This window comes from Centroberyx affinis, unplaced genomic scaffold (assembly GCF_046629955.1).
Source record: "Centroberyx affinis isolate AG114_WGS23_722 - 3 ecotype Tasmania unplaced genomic scaffold, CSIRO-AGI_Caff_v1 ptg003606l_1, whole genome shotgun sequence".
Taxonomy (NCBI): Eukaryota; Metazoa; Chordata; class Actinopteri; order Beryciformes; family Berycidae; genus Centroberyx; species Centroberyx affinis.
The window spans coordinates 98,693-115,905 of NW_027281524.1; the positions used below are offsets into that span (position 1 = coordinate 98,693).

Sequence of the window (17,213 nt, forward strand, 5' to 3'; positions counted from 1 at the left end):
AGATCATTTGGCCAGGTTGTAAGCATTGAAACTGCTGTGAATGTATTTTACTGTTGCCTAGAGGGTGAATCTGTCCCAAGGTGTAATGTAACTGTTATCCTGAGCAGGCAAAAACCGGCTCATGCACGCATACACACACACACACACACACTCACTGTCACGGAGTGCAAGCTACAGACATTTGTATCTGTTATAGCCAAGTCAGGTCTGTGTAACGCCTGTGGCGAGGGCAGGAAACACTGTGTTGTGTTAGTCCCTCTCTGTCTCTCCTGAGGACACTTATATCAGTATATAGTCCTTTCAAAGAGGCCCAGCTAGACCCTGCACAAAACAGCTACTTTTACCATCTTGATTCTAGATTAGCAGAATGCCTATGAAAAGCCTTTGAAAGAAGGCACATTTAGCTTGGAATTTTGCTGAGATGAAGTGCATTTGATTGGAAACACAGATTTTTACCCAGACTTGTTTTTTTAGCTCAGCTGGCAGTGTGGGACAAAAGCTCACTGGACATCTGTGGACCAGTCAAAGCTGCTGTGGCTGTGTGATTAGCCTGCTAATGACAAAGCCAGGAGAGACGTTTGATCTGGAAATGCTCACACTGCCTTTGTGCTAATGCCCCATTGTTACTGTCTGGTTCATGTCTTTGTGGATGACTGTTGAAGAAACCAAATCGTCAAACTCTTTTTTTTCCCCTTTCTCCATCTATTCTCTGGGCATACATTTGCTTGTTTTATGATGTTTCCATAAGCACCCTGAAGTATTTCCTTGGGAATAGAAATGAGTGAAGTGATTCGTATATTCAGTTTCTTCTGAGCACACTTTGGTGAAGGACAGTGGAATAAAAGCAGACACTAACCACTTGCAGATCTCCTTGTTGTTAGCCAAGCACGTGCTATTTTCCCCCTTGCAAAGCAAATTTAGCTACTGGCACGTCACACATAGCAGTAGGGCTGGCAGCGATGCAACACCATGTGAGCTGATATTCAATAGGACAGGAGTCAGACTGCCCTTCCCCTGCTCACCTTTAGCTAACACCTTGCTCCAAACCCATTCTGTCCGCCATATTGAACTGAGAACATTACAAGGATTTAAGGGATATAGCTTTTTGCATGTTTTTTTATGTCATGAATCAATGAGCTGACCCCATTTGCTTTAGGAAGTGAACTGATTGTGCACTGAGTACAGTCGATCAGGTGTTAAAGCTATCATATGACTTATTGTAAGCTGTATTTTGACAGCATAACCTTTGTGTCGCTCTCTGTATGGATAAGGAATGCAGCCTGCTCGTGCTAATCACACTGTTTACTGTAGATATACGTAAGTAATGCTATATAGTTAACAGAATTCTTTTTATGAGATGCAGGGTCATCCTATATGGTATCCGAAAAGGCTGCCTGTGATCAATAAACCATTCTACAATTAGTTTAGTAGCAGGTGATTACTGGTACTTCACGGGTACCATTGTATTTACGGGACGTAGGCCTATTACCAGAAAAGTACCCTTTTTTTCTCTCTCGCTCATAAATAAGAGTGAATAATCCAGCGCTAGTTCTATAAATTATGTAAATGGGGTTGTGCACTTACAAAACTCCAAAAACGTTGACCAGTGGTCACGTTCAATTCCATCTCCCTCTCAATCTCACACTTTTAACCTCCTGTGAAACCCTTTCCATGCTGGTAGAGTTCAATCACAGCCGCAAACTACCCCACACTTCACAGCTGTTCCATACTGTACTTTGTGACCCTTTTAAGACGCGGCTCAGCTCTTTTGTGCATGTGAATAACCTATAAATTAGAGGAATGCAAAAGCAGGAAACAGGCCAGGCAGAAGAATGCAAACTTTGCTCCGCTTGATGGGAATCAGGTGATGGCACGTGCGTGCGCTCCCTCAGTGCGCCCTCTCCCAAGGGCTACAGCAAACCTGGAGACTGGAGTGGAAATTTCACACCAGAGCTGACACCAGAGCAGACAAGCGCTCTTAAATCATGTCTGTCAAAGCATTGATTACAGCCATTCATTGAGCAGGAAACAACATGTTTTCCCGGGAATTAGACTCCACAAGTTGTAAAAAGCGAGTTCCTCTCAGATCTGGCGTGTGTTCTAGGATTATTGCTTTGACCTTGCCTTTGATTGACAGCTCCACTTTGATGATAGTAATACAGAGGAGTCAAAGTATTCATTAATCTATCAGCAAAGAATTAGAGAGGAAAGTGCGTGGGTAGGGAAGTATTAAACATTTCTGCCTCAGTTCATCGTCTGTATGTGTTTGTTATAGTTTGTCAAAATTGTTTATTACTTTCCCGTTTCAGAACTATGGAGTGGAGACGGACAACCTTAAGAACCTGGTAGTGAGGATGCGAGCCGCCACCAACAGTCTTCACATGTCCACGTCTGACCGCAGGAAAAGCCCGGCGTATGATGGCAGCACCTCGCGCAAGCCACCCAATGACTTCCTCACCTCTGTGGTGGAGCTCATAGGTGCTGCAAAGAGCCTCCTTGCTTGGCTGGACAGGTAATCCCACTGTACTATCGTCACCTTCCTCATCATCACTGTACGTTCTGGGCACCTCTAAAGTTTGAAGGGAAACTGAATGAAACTGAATATCAAATGAGCTACAGGTTTCCATACAGCCCACAGCTTGAGCTTTCAGTAAAATAGGTTCAGTTTCTGTTAATTACATTTATATTTTAGATTTAAGTTGTTTATCAAGTGCGACTCACAACTGAGTTAGCAGGTAGGGATTTCATTGATGGACACACATTGGTTATTGCAGGGATTGAACTTGTGGTGTTTTCTGTTATGGGGCGATCACTGTGACCAGTAAGCCACCCTGCTGTCATTTTTTCACAAGGCATTTGTTATATTGGTAGAACAAATTCCTACATTCAGTCCTTCAGTTTCCCTACAATGGCTTGTTAGCATTGCTAGGGTTCCTGTTTGAAACAAAGGGCTGCAAGCTTGTAGTGTCTGGTGAAGAAAAACAACCAACCAACGTATCCTGTTAGCTGAATGCACATGACACTGCAGTAATGTTAATGTGACAGAAGCATTTTTTGGTATAAAAAAGGAATGAAGAAAACTTGGCACCAGCCGCTTGCATGTCTCCACGCTGTTGGCACACTTCATACTATTTTCACCTCTTCCTTTAGCCTGGGTATTTAGCAATTTGCCGGCAGCGATGCAACACCCCATGAGCTGAGACTGTGTTGGACGGGAGCTAGCACAGTCCCCTGTGCTCTCCTACTGACCTGCTCCAAAAACACATTACACCATAAAAGCAGCATATTAAGCAGGTTGCCAGGATTAAGTGCTAGCTGGCTAAAATTAAGCTTCTCTTTTTTTGGCAGGCTTGGCTAGAGCAGGCAGAGTGATGTCATGATATAAAGGGTAGTTGTGATGTTGAATGAGAACAATATAGTATCCAATCTTTACCAGAGCAGTGCTAAATCTTTTGAGCCAGCTATACACATTCACACTGAAGGACTTTAAAATGCATGGCAGTGATCCCACTTGGACACAATGAATCATTTCAGCAGGGGTAGACTGAGTACCAAAACATCCCAGAAGTAGAAGTGCTGTTACTTTACTGAAGTTTCACTTAAATATAAGTGAAATCACAGGTGTAAAAATGTACTAAGTTAAAAGAAAAAGTAGCTGATTAAAATGTGCTCAAATTATAAGTTAGGGAGTGGCTTGAAAGAAAATGGACATTGTTACGTATGATTTATTCCATGCAATGCAAAAAGTCCTGTGACCTGCAATACCCTATATGGACTATATGCAGCTACTAACACAGTCATTCATATTTTATTAATCTAGAAGTCCCTCAGTTAAGATATTACTTGAATAACTATGGCAACAACTACAGTACATCTGTATATGAAGTCTGCTGAACTGATTTGAGTACCAAGACAACAACAACAAAAGTGGGGTTTGCTTAAAAGTTGGCCTTTGTAGTATACCAGGGAACAGTTTCTTTACTGAATCAAACCTTCTGACTTGTGCAGAGACCGCAATGCCAGCAGATGGTTTCTGCTTAGATGGTCAGACCAAAGCAGAAATTCAGCTGGACTTCCACCAGACTGCTTTTGAGAGTTCATGAACATATGAAGGAAATTGGATACAGTCTGGGTAGCTTCCTCAATTCCTCTTGCCTAGTCACCATCAAAACAGCAAACTGTAGTATACAGATAAGGTTTAGGACTCTTTTGTTGTCCTCCAAGTTGATCTGGAAAAAGCCAGTGTTGTCCTCAAGACAGCATGCTGACCTTCATGGGTTAAATAAATGTATTGTTTTTCCAAAGGTTTTCTTCAGATCTCATGTAGTACGATGAGCCACACCGGCATATTTGGTGGTTTTGGGGCTGATGTTTGGGGAACTTGCTTTAGAGTGCATAATTGTGTGTTTTTAGATGGTGTGTGTGTGTGTGTGTGTGTGTGTGTGTGTGTGTGTGTGTGTGTGTGTGTGTGTGTGTGTGTGTGTGTGTGTGTGTGTGTGTGTGTGTGTGTGTGTGTGTGTGGGTGTGTGTGTGTGTGTGTGTGTGTGTGTGTGTGTGTGTGTGGGGGGGGGGGGGGGGGGGGGGGGGGGGGGGGGGGGGGGGGTTGTGCACCAAAATGGCAGCATTCTTGAGTTACAACCAAGTCTGTCTGTGGCCAGTCACCCAAACACACAGCAATCAGAACAAGGTTCACCGGGCCTATTGTGAAGCTCCCTGTTAGCCGACTCCATGTCACTAAGTTGCCCCAATGGAATATTTATTTCTGCTTTCAGCATTTTTGTTACTTGACAGTTTGGGCATATATACCATGCATTGTTATCTACTTAGAATTTAGAATTGTGCAGTTATGGAGGCCTACTGTATGTGAGTACCAGATTTCTGCTATCTGCATGCTTTGTGCTAACATCACGTTCCCAATGTTCTCCCTTTCTTTCTTTGTCTGTTTGCAGGACGCCCCTGACAGGGATCAGTGACTTCACAGCCACCAAGAACAAGATCATTCAGCTGTGCCTGGATCTCACCACCACAGTTCAACAGGTCTGCACGCCAGTTAGTTCACCAGCACACGTGTAGCTCACCCCTGGGAAACACACGCACACACATGCACACACAATTGCTTTTTCCACTGAGGGCAGACCGGCCTGAGGACATAGACGTGCAGGATCAAGTGGAAGAGAAGGGAGTTATGGGAAATGTGGTCTGGCGGCCATGACATAAGCCTGAAGCCAGCAGTCTGAACACATTACAGCCCGTTGATGTTTTGCTCAAGATTTTTTCCCCCCTTGCGCTAGCTAATGAGGAGACCCCCTAAGCACGGGGACGTTTAGCGCTAATCGTAGCCTTTGTGTTTACAGTTTCATAAAACCAACTGGCGCTCTTTAAAAGTAGCCTGCCAACATTCCCCAGGCTGCGCTACTCCCTCGGCCATGTGGTTCCTGTTTTGCTCCTCCAAGATGCTCGCGGCGGGAGACCGAACCGTCTGAAAGCACTTCCTGTGTGTAGGTTTAATGCGTTGATGCGGAGGTGGTCCATCTGACTGCCAGATAGATGGATAACCGTCAGCATATATATACCATATTCCATGACTTTCAGCACATATTTCCTTTGGCATCATGTTATGAGACAGTTAGGGGTCCATTATTGTCAGATTTATCGGACTAGTTATGCTTTGTTATGCATATGACTGAAACAAAGGGAGCTGGTGAGAGGCTTTGCCTTGCACAACAAACACATTAGTGTATTTGTTCCATTTGTTCGCCCCAAAGGGCTTGTCTTAAGCATAGTTCAAAACGCAACTCATTTTACACCACAAGTGAAAGTGACTGTCGGGACCCCAGGTGTCATTTTTAGTGGGTTATTGCATCAAAATAAATTCCTTTCCCAGAGTGCCGATTGCCTCGCCAGTGTCTGGGATTTCAGCGCCTCTGGTGATTTACTGTGGGGGTCTCGGCCCCGGCCGGCCAGGGGAGGCGGGGGTATACATTTCCCACGCTGCCGTTTGAAGTAGAGGGGTTTTGTGCATACGGAGTAGAATAATCTCCTCATAGGTGCTGAAGCGGCTTTAGCAAAATTGGAGCGGCCATTTTACTCCATCAGCTGTAGGAGAGACACACTGGGGTCCCCCATTAGTGTCCCCAAGGATTATCTTGACACATCACAGATAAATTCTTTTTTGTCTCACATAAGCTTTAAACCAGTGTTCAGCAACCTATAGAACCGCAAAAATACTGATGAGGAGGCTTGTTTTCAACTCATCACATATAATCCAATGTCAAATATTCACTTAAGTCTCTAGTCTAGACAAGTCTAAAGCTAATGTGCTAGTATTGGGCTAAAGTTGCAAGACTCCTGCCTCACCCTCTCATTAGTTTGGACCACTTGGGCTCCCTTGGTTTTTCATAAGCCCACTGGCCAGCTTATGAACCACTGATTGATGAAATAGGTTGCATAGGGACTGCCACAGTGATTAGTTTTATGATGGGGGAGGGCGTCATGAGGTTGCCCAGCTTGTTCATGAACTTCAGCCAAGAATCAGGGCTTTTCAGAACGCACAATTTACGTGTTCTGCCTGAATGAAGCCTGTGTATACACACACAATGGGATGCAGCCATAAAACTGTGAGCGTGGCACCCATCTCAGCTGACATGTTAGTTGAGAGGTCATTCTCTTTCAAAGAGCAAATTTTTCCTTGTTCCCCTGTGTGCTCTGTCCTCACTTCATACTCCTGAATCATTGGATGAGATGTGCAGTTTCTTTCTTATCTAAGGCCTTTTTTCAGCAGAAAAGCAGAGATGAAGTCGGCCAAAGACCGAAATTTAACGAGTACATCCATCATATGTGGAAACGGTATGAATAACAGGATGTCAGAAGGCCAGGTCCACACTGTTGTAGTCCATGGCTCTTATTCCCCCCAGCTGTACAGGCAGCTCGGTTCTTGTGCTGTGCCAACACTCCTCTCTTTCGGCCACTTCATTGCTCGACCAGGCAAATCCTCTCTGGTCGCAGATCAAAGGCCCACAGGGCTGCACAGAGTCATCTGATCCACACCGGCTGTGGGATCAAGTCCATGACGTGAGGGATCAGTACACCCAGGGAATCGTCCCTCAGCCTCTCTCGATGTTTAGTTATGATCTGGCTTCTGTCTACAAGGAGGACTTTGGTTCGGACAAAGATATGGGATTAATTTGGATTCCACAGGCAGATCTTAGAGGGATTATCTGCGATATTGTATTCACATTATTTGATGGTTTGCTTCTATGAAACAGGAGAAACGAATCCTTAAATGAGATGGCATGTCAAAGCTTGGCGGGAGTCGCGCCAAGCAACGTCTGCAGCACATAATGATGTTGTTTTGTTTCACAACCTCTAAACTTCAAAATATATATTTTTAGCACATCCTTTTTGGCTTAGACGACATTGTAGTCATCCAAACATAGGCCTGTTTCTAAAAGAAATATGTAGTTGTGTGTTTGTGCAAGTTGAGCCAAATTCTTTCCGAAACCACCATATATCCTTGGCTGACTTTGGAAAATATATTGTATGGAAACATGATTTTAGCACCAATACATGTCAAATGAAACCTATTATGATCCGTTTTTTTCCCCCATTATGTTTATATTGGCTTTTCACTCCCCCTGCCCCGCCAGTATATGGGAAATGTGGCAAAGTCACGTGTATACTACTCTATCAAAAGAGCTTAGACCCTCAAACAGGCATTGAGAGCACAGATCATTTCAGACATAAATAGTTCTATCATAAATATTATCGAGAGACAATAGGATGTACTCTGCTTTGAACTCAAGCCATCGCTCATGGCCATAGACAAGCAAGCAAATCTTGTCAGTGCAAACAAAGCAATAGTACAACAAGCCAAGTGCATTTGAACACAGACGCTCCCCTTCAGCCCAGTGGAATGTGCAAGCCATGGAAATATGGAAACGCTTGCTCGACCCCCATGCGCTGTCTGCACAATGGATTTACAAAGAGCAACAGAGCTGGCTTTGTAGACAGCACATGTCCATGCATGTCACTAATACTATGATAGCTACAACTCCAGTTTTCCTTTGTTATTTTGCATCGGCAAAGTCTTGCGGCTTGTGAGGACTCATGGGAAATAAGACACTTGTTGAAGTAGTTTTTCTGTGCTGCCTAGTTTTGACAGAGGCGTTTCACCTGTGTTTTGATGGATGGGTGCCTTTGGGGCATTCCCTGCATAGACACAATTCCATAAACAGGCATGGGCCCCCCCCCACACCAACAGTACCCCCCCTTTTGAGCAGCTCTAACCAGGGGCCCTTTCACCACCAGTAGCACAGTTGTCAGGGGAGGCTGTTGCCTCAGCTGTGTCTGGTCCAGCTGCGGTCTATGAGGGCAGTGTTGGGACGCTTGGAGGGGACAGTGGTCAGTTTCCCCAGCTGACTCTGCAGTTCATACTGGTGGTGCCTCACCCAGAACAACTAGGATCACTGCTACTGTGTCGTGTTTGACTTCCAGAGACCCCCTGCCTCCACTAACCCATCCACTCATATTGCGACTGTGGCATGGAAAGCATTGATGCATCCAAAGGTTTCCACAATATGATGTAGAAAACCAAAGCACTATTAGGATGAGGGTTTGATTATTTAAGGTTTAACACAATTGTTCCCCACCACATACTCTGCACATCTTTAGCATATGACTGTTAGTATGGTATACATTCCCATATAGTTTACTGTAACCCCACACGGCATTATGCAATTATAGCCTCCCCAGAATTTACGCAGAGAGGTCATTTAATTCTAAAAGCTGTTTATTTGTTGCCGTTCTCCATTTTTCTCAGGTCTATATCTGGAATGCTGATTATATCCTATTTCCCCAACCCCTATACTTTGTTTTCACTCTCCAGCCATTGAATAACCTCATCCTCTGCCCTGTTGTTTACTGCTCAGCAGCCTATCTAACATCACTTTCTTCTGTCTAACAGGACTGCACTGTTTACGAAATGGAAGAAAAGATCCTGGAAGTTGTAAGTATATCTCTTCACTTTGTTTCTCCTGATGTAAACTACATTAGACCTGTGAGTTCCTACATAGAGGGGGAGAAAAAAAAGTCTGTTCTGATCGTTTGGGTAAATGTCTTTTTACATGGAGATTGTGTGACATGCTTTCAGCAGTGGGGTCAGGTTTTTTTTTTTTTGAGTGAATAGGACAGACAGGCTCTTGAATTGCCAGTGGAGGAGGCGGCTCTAATACGCCCCGGCCATCAATCAGTGTTTCCTTTTGCTGACACTCTCCAGACTCCTTGGGCTAACACTGAACTTCCTCTACCGCTCTGTCTCTCGGTCTCTCTGTCTCTCTCTCAGACACCCTCAGTGAACTCCACATTAGAGCCGAGTCTCTCTTGGTCCCTTCCTTTGTTTCTTCCTATGCTTTTTCTGCCTCTGCTTCATCTTTATTTTTCTTCATCTTCTCTCTTTACCTCTCTCATTTATTTACTTCTATCCCTCTCTCTCTGTCTGTGTATTTCTCTTGATCCTATACAATCTTTCCATGTATCTGCATAAGCCTAACTCTACACAAAGTGAACACAATGCATACAAACAAAAGGCATGTGCCTGAGAAGGCAAGTCACAGAAAAGACCCCACTAATGATGACAAATTGTTGATTATGTCCCGAACGAGAGGAGGGAGGAAGCAGAAAAAAGGGCGGCGTGACTGTTTTCAGTGTTGTGTGTGCATGGGTACAACCAGTTAATGGCATGCTAATGGTCCCCTTTCCTCTTAAGCCTTCCTCTAAACACACACACACACACACACACACATACACAAGCAAAGGGAGCGAGGTAATTAGCCCAAAGTAACCGATGAAGGATAAGGTCCTTGCGTCACCAGTGTAGCTCTATCTTGCCTTGTTCTAACCTGTAAGATACACAGTACTTCCATTGATTATAGGCACAATACATCAAGAGAGTCTTGTGTTTCTCATGTCATTCCTTGACGCGTTTTGTTTTTGCCTTTTTCTATTGCAGTCCAAGGTCTTGAACAGCATCTGTGATCAGACCGTGAGAACCACCTCTGACCCCCTGATGAGCCAGTCAGCCTGCCTGGAGGAGGTCCAGCTGACCAATATCAAGCCGGGGGAGGGTCTGGTGAGGAATGCTGGGGGATTTTTTTTTCTTCCCCTGCTTTTTCTACTCTAAACCCACTATCTGCCTCATGGGTTTGCAGGCCAGGAATGTGTGCAATGTGTGTCAAATTGTGACGCTCACATGTCTGTCATACTTTGCTCTCCCTATGAGAATATCATGTTTTTATTGAAAACATAAGTAAGGTTTTTTTATGGTTTCGTTGCCTCAGGGTATGTACATCAAGTCTACCTACGATGGGCTACACGTCATCACTGGAACCACAGAACATGTAAGTATGACGATATGCTGGCACATTCAGAGTTCCACCTTGTTAAACCACTGATAGGATAGATCGATAGATTGATAAAAGCCCAGAATAAAGCAGTTAGTCGAGATCTGTATTTATGTCCATCATATCTAATAGTCTCAGTTTGACGGGGACGAACCAATCAATGATTTGCCATTTCTCTCATTATATGTCTTATATCCTCATCTCTCCTAATAATTCCCATTATGGAACAAGCCTCTGGTATTGGTTGTTAGAAGATCAGCTCACCCTCTTACTCCCGCTCCTTTCCCCTCCTATCCTCCCCATCTTCCTATTCCTCCTATCCTGAGGGCAAACCAGTTCTCTGACTTGCACAAGGCAAGTTAAGAACTGCTCATACGTAAAGGAAATTGTTTGTTTCTGCTCTCCAACCACCAGTGAGTGTCACAATAAATGTCCTACCCTTTCCCCGCACTGAGACATCCAGTCAGTGACTAATGCAGCAGCATCACTGTCACGGTCGGATCCTCACGCCTCCGGTCCTTCATTGTGAATCAGGACCTGATTCATCACCAATAATGACTAGTTAATCCTGTTTGACATCTGTTTGACATGAAATACAAATCAACTGATATCCATACACGCAGAGAGCATTTTCTCACGATTTGTATAGAACGCACGGTATATTTTGTCTGTTTGGGTATTTGGTTCTTAAAATGCGTCTTGGAGAAGTGAAATGTAGAAAAAATATAAAAAGTGATTTATCTGGCATTGACATTTCCTGTGTATGTGTGTATGTGCTTTAGTCCCCAGCAGACCTGACCAGGAAGATCCATGCTGGTGATGAGGTGATCCAGGTTAATCAGCAGACAGTGGTGAGCGCCTCAGTTTCCATGGATACATAGATATTTGACCATACACACTGTACATAATGGCAAATGAAGTACACAATGTAAACAATAAGGCGAGTTAATCTTGTCATTGTCTTGAGATGGTCTCAGAGTTGTGATCATATAAAAATGGAGCCCTTTTGTGTGTGTGTATGTGTGTGTGTGTTATATCAGGTGGGCTGGCAGTTGAAGAACCTGGTCATCAAATTGAGGGAGGACCCTAAAGGTGTGGTGCTACTCCTTAAGAAGAGGCCCACGGGCACAACAGGCTTCACCCCCGCCCCGCTCAAGAACATGCGCTGGAAGCCACCAGTACCACAGGTAGGACACACACACACACACACACACACACACACATTTCCTCCTCCTTTCATCTGTGAAGTTCAACTAAAGCCTGTGTGTCATTGTCTATAGTCAACCAATTATCAGCCTTTTTAGGGAGTTGGTTCCAAAACAACAAGTTCAGACACGTATCACAGAGCCACCCTGAGAGTGCTGCAGGATGGGAGGAATACAGCAATGGGTTTTTCTTGCATGGCAGGAGACGAACACAAACAAAGTCCCATGATGTCATTCAGTCTAGGAGATAGAGGGTGCCAGCCAGTGGTGCGTGAGTCTGGAAGATTGTATCTGCTTTATTAGAAGCAAAAGGCATTGATGTTGCAGTCAATAGCGCTGGGCGGCCACCTATAGGTCTAGGTTTAGGAAGAATTGATGTGGGTTAGGTCACCTAGTCTCCATACAAGACAATATGAGTTAATTCATAAAGTGTTTGGGTCCTTCCCCTGAGAAAAGGTCAAACCCCCCCCCCAAATAGCTGTTGTTCAAAGAACATTCAAGTCTCCAAAGGGGCAGCTGATAAATCCTTTGTTAATAAAGTTATGTAACTGTAATCCAATTTGCCTTTCTCCCTTATGTGGACAAATTAGACTTGGCACAGCTTTTAGCCACGCCTCAGCACCTGAGTCCCCTCTAACAGGGCGCTCCACAGGGAGACAATAGAGCCACTGTAACCTTAGACTTCCAAAACTCCGGCTCTGGCATCGTCTCATCATGCCCCAAGAGGCTGTTGCATAGGCTGAGAAGGCCAGATCAGATGATATCAGATGGGAGCGGGTTTCTCGAGACGACAAAGAGGCTCTCAGCACAAAGGTGGCCGATGTCAACCTGTCCACCGGTGTCTTGTTTGAACAAGGTGTCAGGCATATCAGCATTCTCCATCTCAGTTTATGTGCGATAAGCTGGCTCCAAGGGCAAAACAGAGATGGATCACACTGTGATTCAGGAATGAATGACACTGCTTTTGTAATACTGTATAATTTGTATGCAAGGGAAATATGTAGAGAGGGGAAGGGGAAAATTAATCGAGGGATCCCAGGTTGGATGCTTGGTTTCTCAATTTGTTTGCATCCAGTACAGTATATTATCTCCAAATTTCTGGCAGTTATCCTAGCAATACATATTATCCAGGTCTGGGGAGAATGGCAGTGAATAAGAGTCAAGCGTTTTAGCCAAAAGCACAATGTTGTTGAGTGTTGGGAACCATAACTGTGGGAAATGAGTAGGGTTTTAAGTATATGTCTCAAAGGCTATTTTGGACTCCCCTAAGAATCTTTCCATACCTCAAACAAGAAGGTTTCTGCTCAAGGAGACACACACAGGCTCTTTTAGGTCTTACCACATGTGGACAACTCCTCCCCATTGCCAACAAGTCATATTTAGTCCTAATTTGGGATTTAATAACCCAGACTTGTGGCAGACACAACAAGCTATGAATTAATTTGCTTCAGCTGTTGTTCTTTTAACAGTAGACCAGTATATGTATATATACCATCAGTTGGGATCAGGTGTTTTTCTTAGATCGTGTGGTCAGTGTGAAAACTTAATGCACTAATTGAGATGCATTACTAGGGTGACGGAAAACCTCCTGTCACTGATCAAGATGAATGTGGAGAGGAGGGCATTGACAAACTAATTGCGCTGTGCTTTCCAGAACAACACCTCCCTGATCAGAGCCCAGTCTCCCTGCGGCTCAGCCAACGGATCGACCAAAAAGGAGAAGCCAGCTATCTTGGACTTGTACATCCCCCCTCCCCCCATGGTGCCCTATACCCCACGGTGAGTAGTCCCGCTCCATCTGCCAGCGTTAGCCACAGTTCATTTTCATTTTTACTTCAAATTTTATTCAACAAGTTCAGTCTCCCTTCCGCAGAAATACCCACCAAACACTTTCATTAGAATACTTGGATCATTAAATTGACTTTTTACAATCCATAACGCCAACCATGAAACGACTCGAGCGGCAAATGACGAGAAAGTCGGAGGCCAACCGCTCCCCTGCAGCGAGTGAACCGCGCGCCCCCGGCCAGCCTCCACCACATTCCCTCGCCTGGGCCTTTGAGGCTGGTGGATAATGAGTGTGTCCCGGCCCCCTGATCGCTTGTCTCTCGCCTGGCGTGCACCTCCCTCCCCTCCCCTCCTACTGCACATTCTGTTCTGCTTGTCTTCAACCCACCACCCCCACCGCAGCCGTTACGCAACGGCCCCTTCATCCACCTCCTCCAGGGAGACGGCAAACTGTTGCCGCGTTTGCTTCGTTTGCTAGGGGGGCTGAATTTGAAAATTAAGTTTGCAGTTCTTGTCGTATTTATTTCACTGGTATTAGGCCTGAAGGCAGCGGCGTAACGTTATTTGCTCACACTTAATTCTAATCGCGGTATGTCACTTCATTACGCTGCGCTGTGCCAAGTGAATGAGCGTTTGGTTTCTCCATGCAGGGAGGGAAGGACGGGCTCCTTCTCCAGCATCAGCAAAAGACCAAAGGGCTCTGAGTCACCCAACTCCTTCCTGGACGAGGAGAGCAGAAGGCGCTTCACCATCGGGGATTATGACAAGATAGGCGTGGGCTACCCCATCGAGGCCAACGTCATACAGCCCAGAATGAGGGAGCACAAGCCTTCACGTGGTCAGTACCATCTCAGCAGGGGAAACCTATTAATATTTCACTGATGAATACTGAATAAATAAAGAAATTCTTTAAATAATGCGATTCACACATATTGACCCCTTGTTTTTAGGTAAACCCCGCCCCCTCTCCATGCCAGTGGATACCTGTCTGGGCGTGGTAGATCCCTACGCTAAGCCCTGGACACAAGGAAGGAAAGGTACTGCACACACATACACTCATGCACACATATTGATTGATTGATATTAAAAATGTTATTGACCACAGTCATGATAACCAGTTCACACATATTAACTTCTGAATGCTCAAACAACTTTACAAATTTAGTAGGCACACCTTAGAGGGAAATGATTAGGGGTATCATTGTTAAACATAAGACATCTTTATAGATATTATTATCCCCATCTTGATTTATTTCTACATCATCTGCCTTTCCATGGCCCATGTTTGCAGTAGAGAGTAAATTTTTCTTTAATTTATCATCACAAGTATTCCAGGTCTTCTACTTTGCAGAAATGTTAGATATATAACGGCAAACCATCAGATGGATAAAGACTGAGCAGCTCATCTGATTTCCATTGGCCTTCCAGTAACTTCTCCTTTTCTCTCCTCTTCAGGCGAAGACCTCCTCTACAGGTACCTGAGCAACGAGAGGATCCCCACCATTGCCGAGGAGGTTCCCTCGGTGTCGCCGCCCTACAGGCCCGGAGGGGAGCGGCAGTTGGTCCGAGGAGTGGACCACATCCGCGGCAGCCGCTACTACTCCAACTCAGACCTCCACAACAGCGCCACCATCCCTTACCAGGACGACCTGAAAAAGGCCCCCGTGGCCCCCGCCTCCAAGCGCAACCCGGCAGAACGCTCACTACTGGTCAGTTGGATCACGCGGCTTAAGCTATTGACTCACTGATGATGCGCTTCCTGTCCGGGGCTTCCTGTTCCTGTCTTGTGTCCTTCCTCAGTGCCTTTGATTTTAATGTCCGGCTGTGTTTTTTGCAGTTTTGGGCTCTCTCACACTCCTCTCTCCCCTACCTCCATACCTCCCTGGTGTTACTACTACTACCAACTACTACTCCTCAACCAAACTTGCTTTCGTAGTACTCACTGCGTTACATCACCCCTTTAACACTGCCCACAACCCCCCCCCCCACCCCTACAAGTCCCATCTCAACCTCAAGAGGATTTATTCAGGTTTAGGACACTTTGGCCTTGTGTGCTATCTATGGACTCCTCTGTACATATTAAGTTATATCATGTTTCAATTGAGATGCTCTCTGGTACCATTGTTTGATATTTTAGTCACTAAGGTCATCAGAAAACTTGCTTGATATTACTCCAATGGTGTGCTTCTTTTGGTTTCATTTGCATAAATAAGTAAAAAAAAAAAAAAAGTAAAACAAAAAGAATATATTGTTAGTGTAATTGTGCTTTTATTTTACATGCTACTTTTTTTCTTTTTCATATTACACTTTTGTGATCAGTTAGTTACACTGCCCATTGCCTATGGTTGCCTCTTGTAAACTATGCATATACATCAGAAAGATTTTTATAGTCACTTTAGTTGACAAGTCAATGCTGCATTTGGTTGGTATGTAACAGGATGTTTTTCTCTCGTCACCAGCAAATATTTGTTCTGGTTTTAAAGCTATGCACTCAATTCTATACAGTCTAAAAGTTTATATCCTGTCTTTCAGTTTGTAATTAGCCACCTAAAAGGCCTATACATACAGCTGGTTGACACAAATAACTGGTCTTTTAAAGTGTCGGCCCATCTTTTCAGAGACACACAGGTCAAACAGCCTCCCATTAGCTGCTGCTGCTATGGATAGATCATGGGTCACAAGAGACAGAATGACAGTATTATTCAAAAAACAGGTAAAAAGTGTCAAAAGAAATTGTTGCTTTACCTGCCTTTTGTAAGATTTGAATAGCATTTTATTAAAATGTGCAGTTCATTTCAGTGGTCGTTTGTATTGTCTTTATTTTGCCAATGGGTTTGTGATAACTGCTCGTACATTTTTGTGCCTTTGAGCATATGGGGTGATGATAAGTTTGTTTCTGAAAGCTCCACGTTTGTTTTCCAATTAAATCTTTGTCAGAAGTCTCTACAAACTGTGCTGCTGAACTATGCGGCTCATTCTGTTAATCTAGGATCACGTTACACACTCAAAATGTCAGTCATTACCATAAACAGTCAGTGAAGGACATTTTTTAATATATTTTGAAAGCAGGTTCAACATGTAGAGCTGACTTACCTGCTTTGACCTGTAAGGTGAACTCGCTTCTGTTTGTTGAGCATGTGGTGAAACAGGATAGCTAATGTCAAGTTACCTTTTCTCTGCCTCAGATGGTGATGGTTATGCAACTGCTTCCCTCTTTGATGAACCTTCAGTTCAAGCTGGGGCAACATATGTTCATAGCAGGTTTTCCATCAGGGGATCTGATTCCCACACATATGCTGTCTTTTAACCTGTGCATATATAGGGTTAGGATTACCTTCTGTTACTGCCTCCACCGTTTCCACTGTTTGTTTGGAAGACACATTTGCCTGGGAAGATCACCTACAAGCACCTTTCACCATGGAAATGAAGATCTGCCTGCTGTCAAGAACGATCCACTAATCCCCACTCCCTTCCCTCTTTGTTTCTGTTTCTCTGTGCATGATTCCACTGGTAGAGCGGGTCCTCTTTTCTAATCTCTCTTCCACTTCTTCCTCCCTGCATCGTTGCTCTGCCCTAGCTTGCCAAGCTACGGTCGCCTGCGGTCCTCGCTAATTTGCACTCACTGAAAATCTGTGGTCCACCTAAATACTACCTGCACTCTGTTTAACCCACTGCTAAGTTTGCTAACCACTAACATGCCATGCCTGCATATCAAAGATGAGTACAGGGGAACGACGTGTTGAATTGTTGTTGCACTGCATGCATGGAATGACTTGCTGTCTTTGTTAATTAATCACAATCTCTTAGCAAGAGAGAATATGGG

At 44.4% G+C, this 17,213-nt stretch overlaps 1 protein-coding gene across 1 annotated transcript in view; it reads left to right on the forward strand.

Moving 5' to 3' along the window:
* LOC139661746 (connector enhancer of kinase suppressor of ras 3-like) overlaps window positions 1-16,172 on the forward strand; it is a 34,672-nt gene extending 18,500 nt beyond the window's left edge. Inside the window, exons 3-13 of the mRNA XM_071540311.1 lie at window positions 2,310-2,512; window positions 4,950-5,037; window positions 8,963-9,004; window positions 10,007-10,126; window positions 10,335-10,394; window positions 11,180-11,248; window positions 11,438-11,584; window positions 13,257-13,381; window positions 14,041-14,228; window positions 14,341-14,427; window positions 14,846-16,172. Of these exons, the coding sequence (XP_071396412.1) occupies window positions 2,310-2,512; window positions 4,950-5,037; window positions 8,963-9,004; window positions 10,007-10,126; window positions 10,335-10,394; window positions 11,180-11,248; window positions 11,438-11,584; window positions 13,257-13,381; window positions 14,041-14,228; window positions 14,341-14,427; window positions 14,846-15,138 (1,422 nt within the window). The 3' untranslated portion in view covers window positions 15,139-16,172. The remainder of the gene's footprint in view (window positions 1-2,309; window positions 2,513-4,949; window positions 5,038-8,962; window positions 9,005-10,006; window positions 10,127-10,334; window positions 10,395-11,179; window positions 11,249-11,437; window positions 11,585-13,256; window positions 13,382-14,040; window positions 14,229-14,340; window positions 14,428-14,845) is intronic.
* The last annotated feature ends 1,041 nt before the right edge of the window (window positions 16,173-17,213 follow it).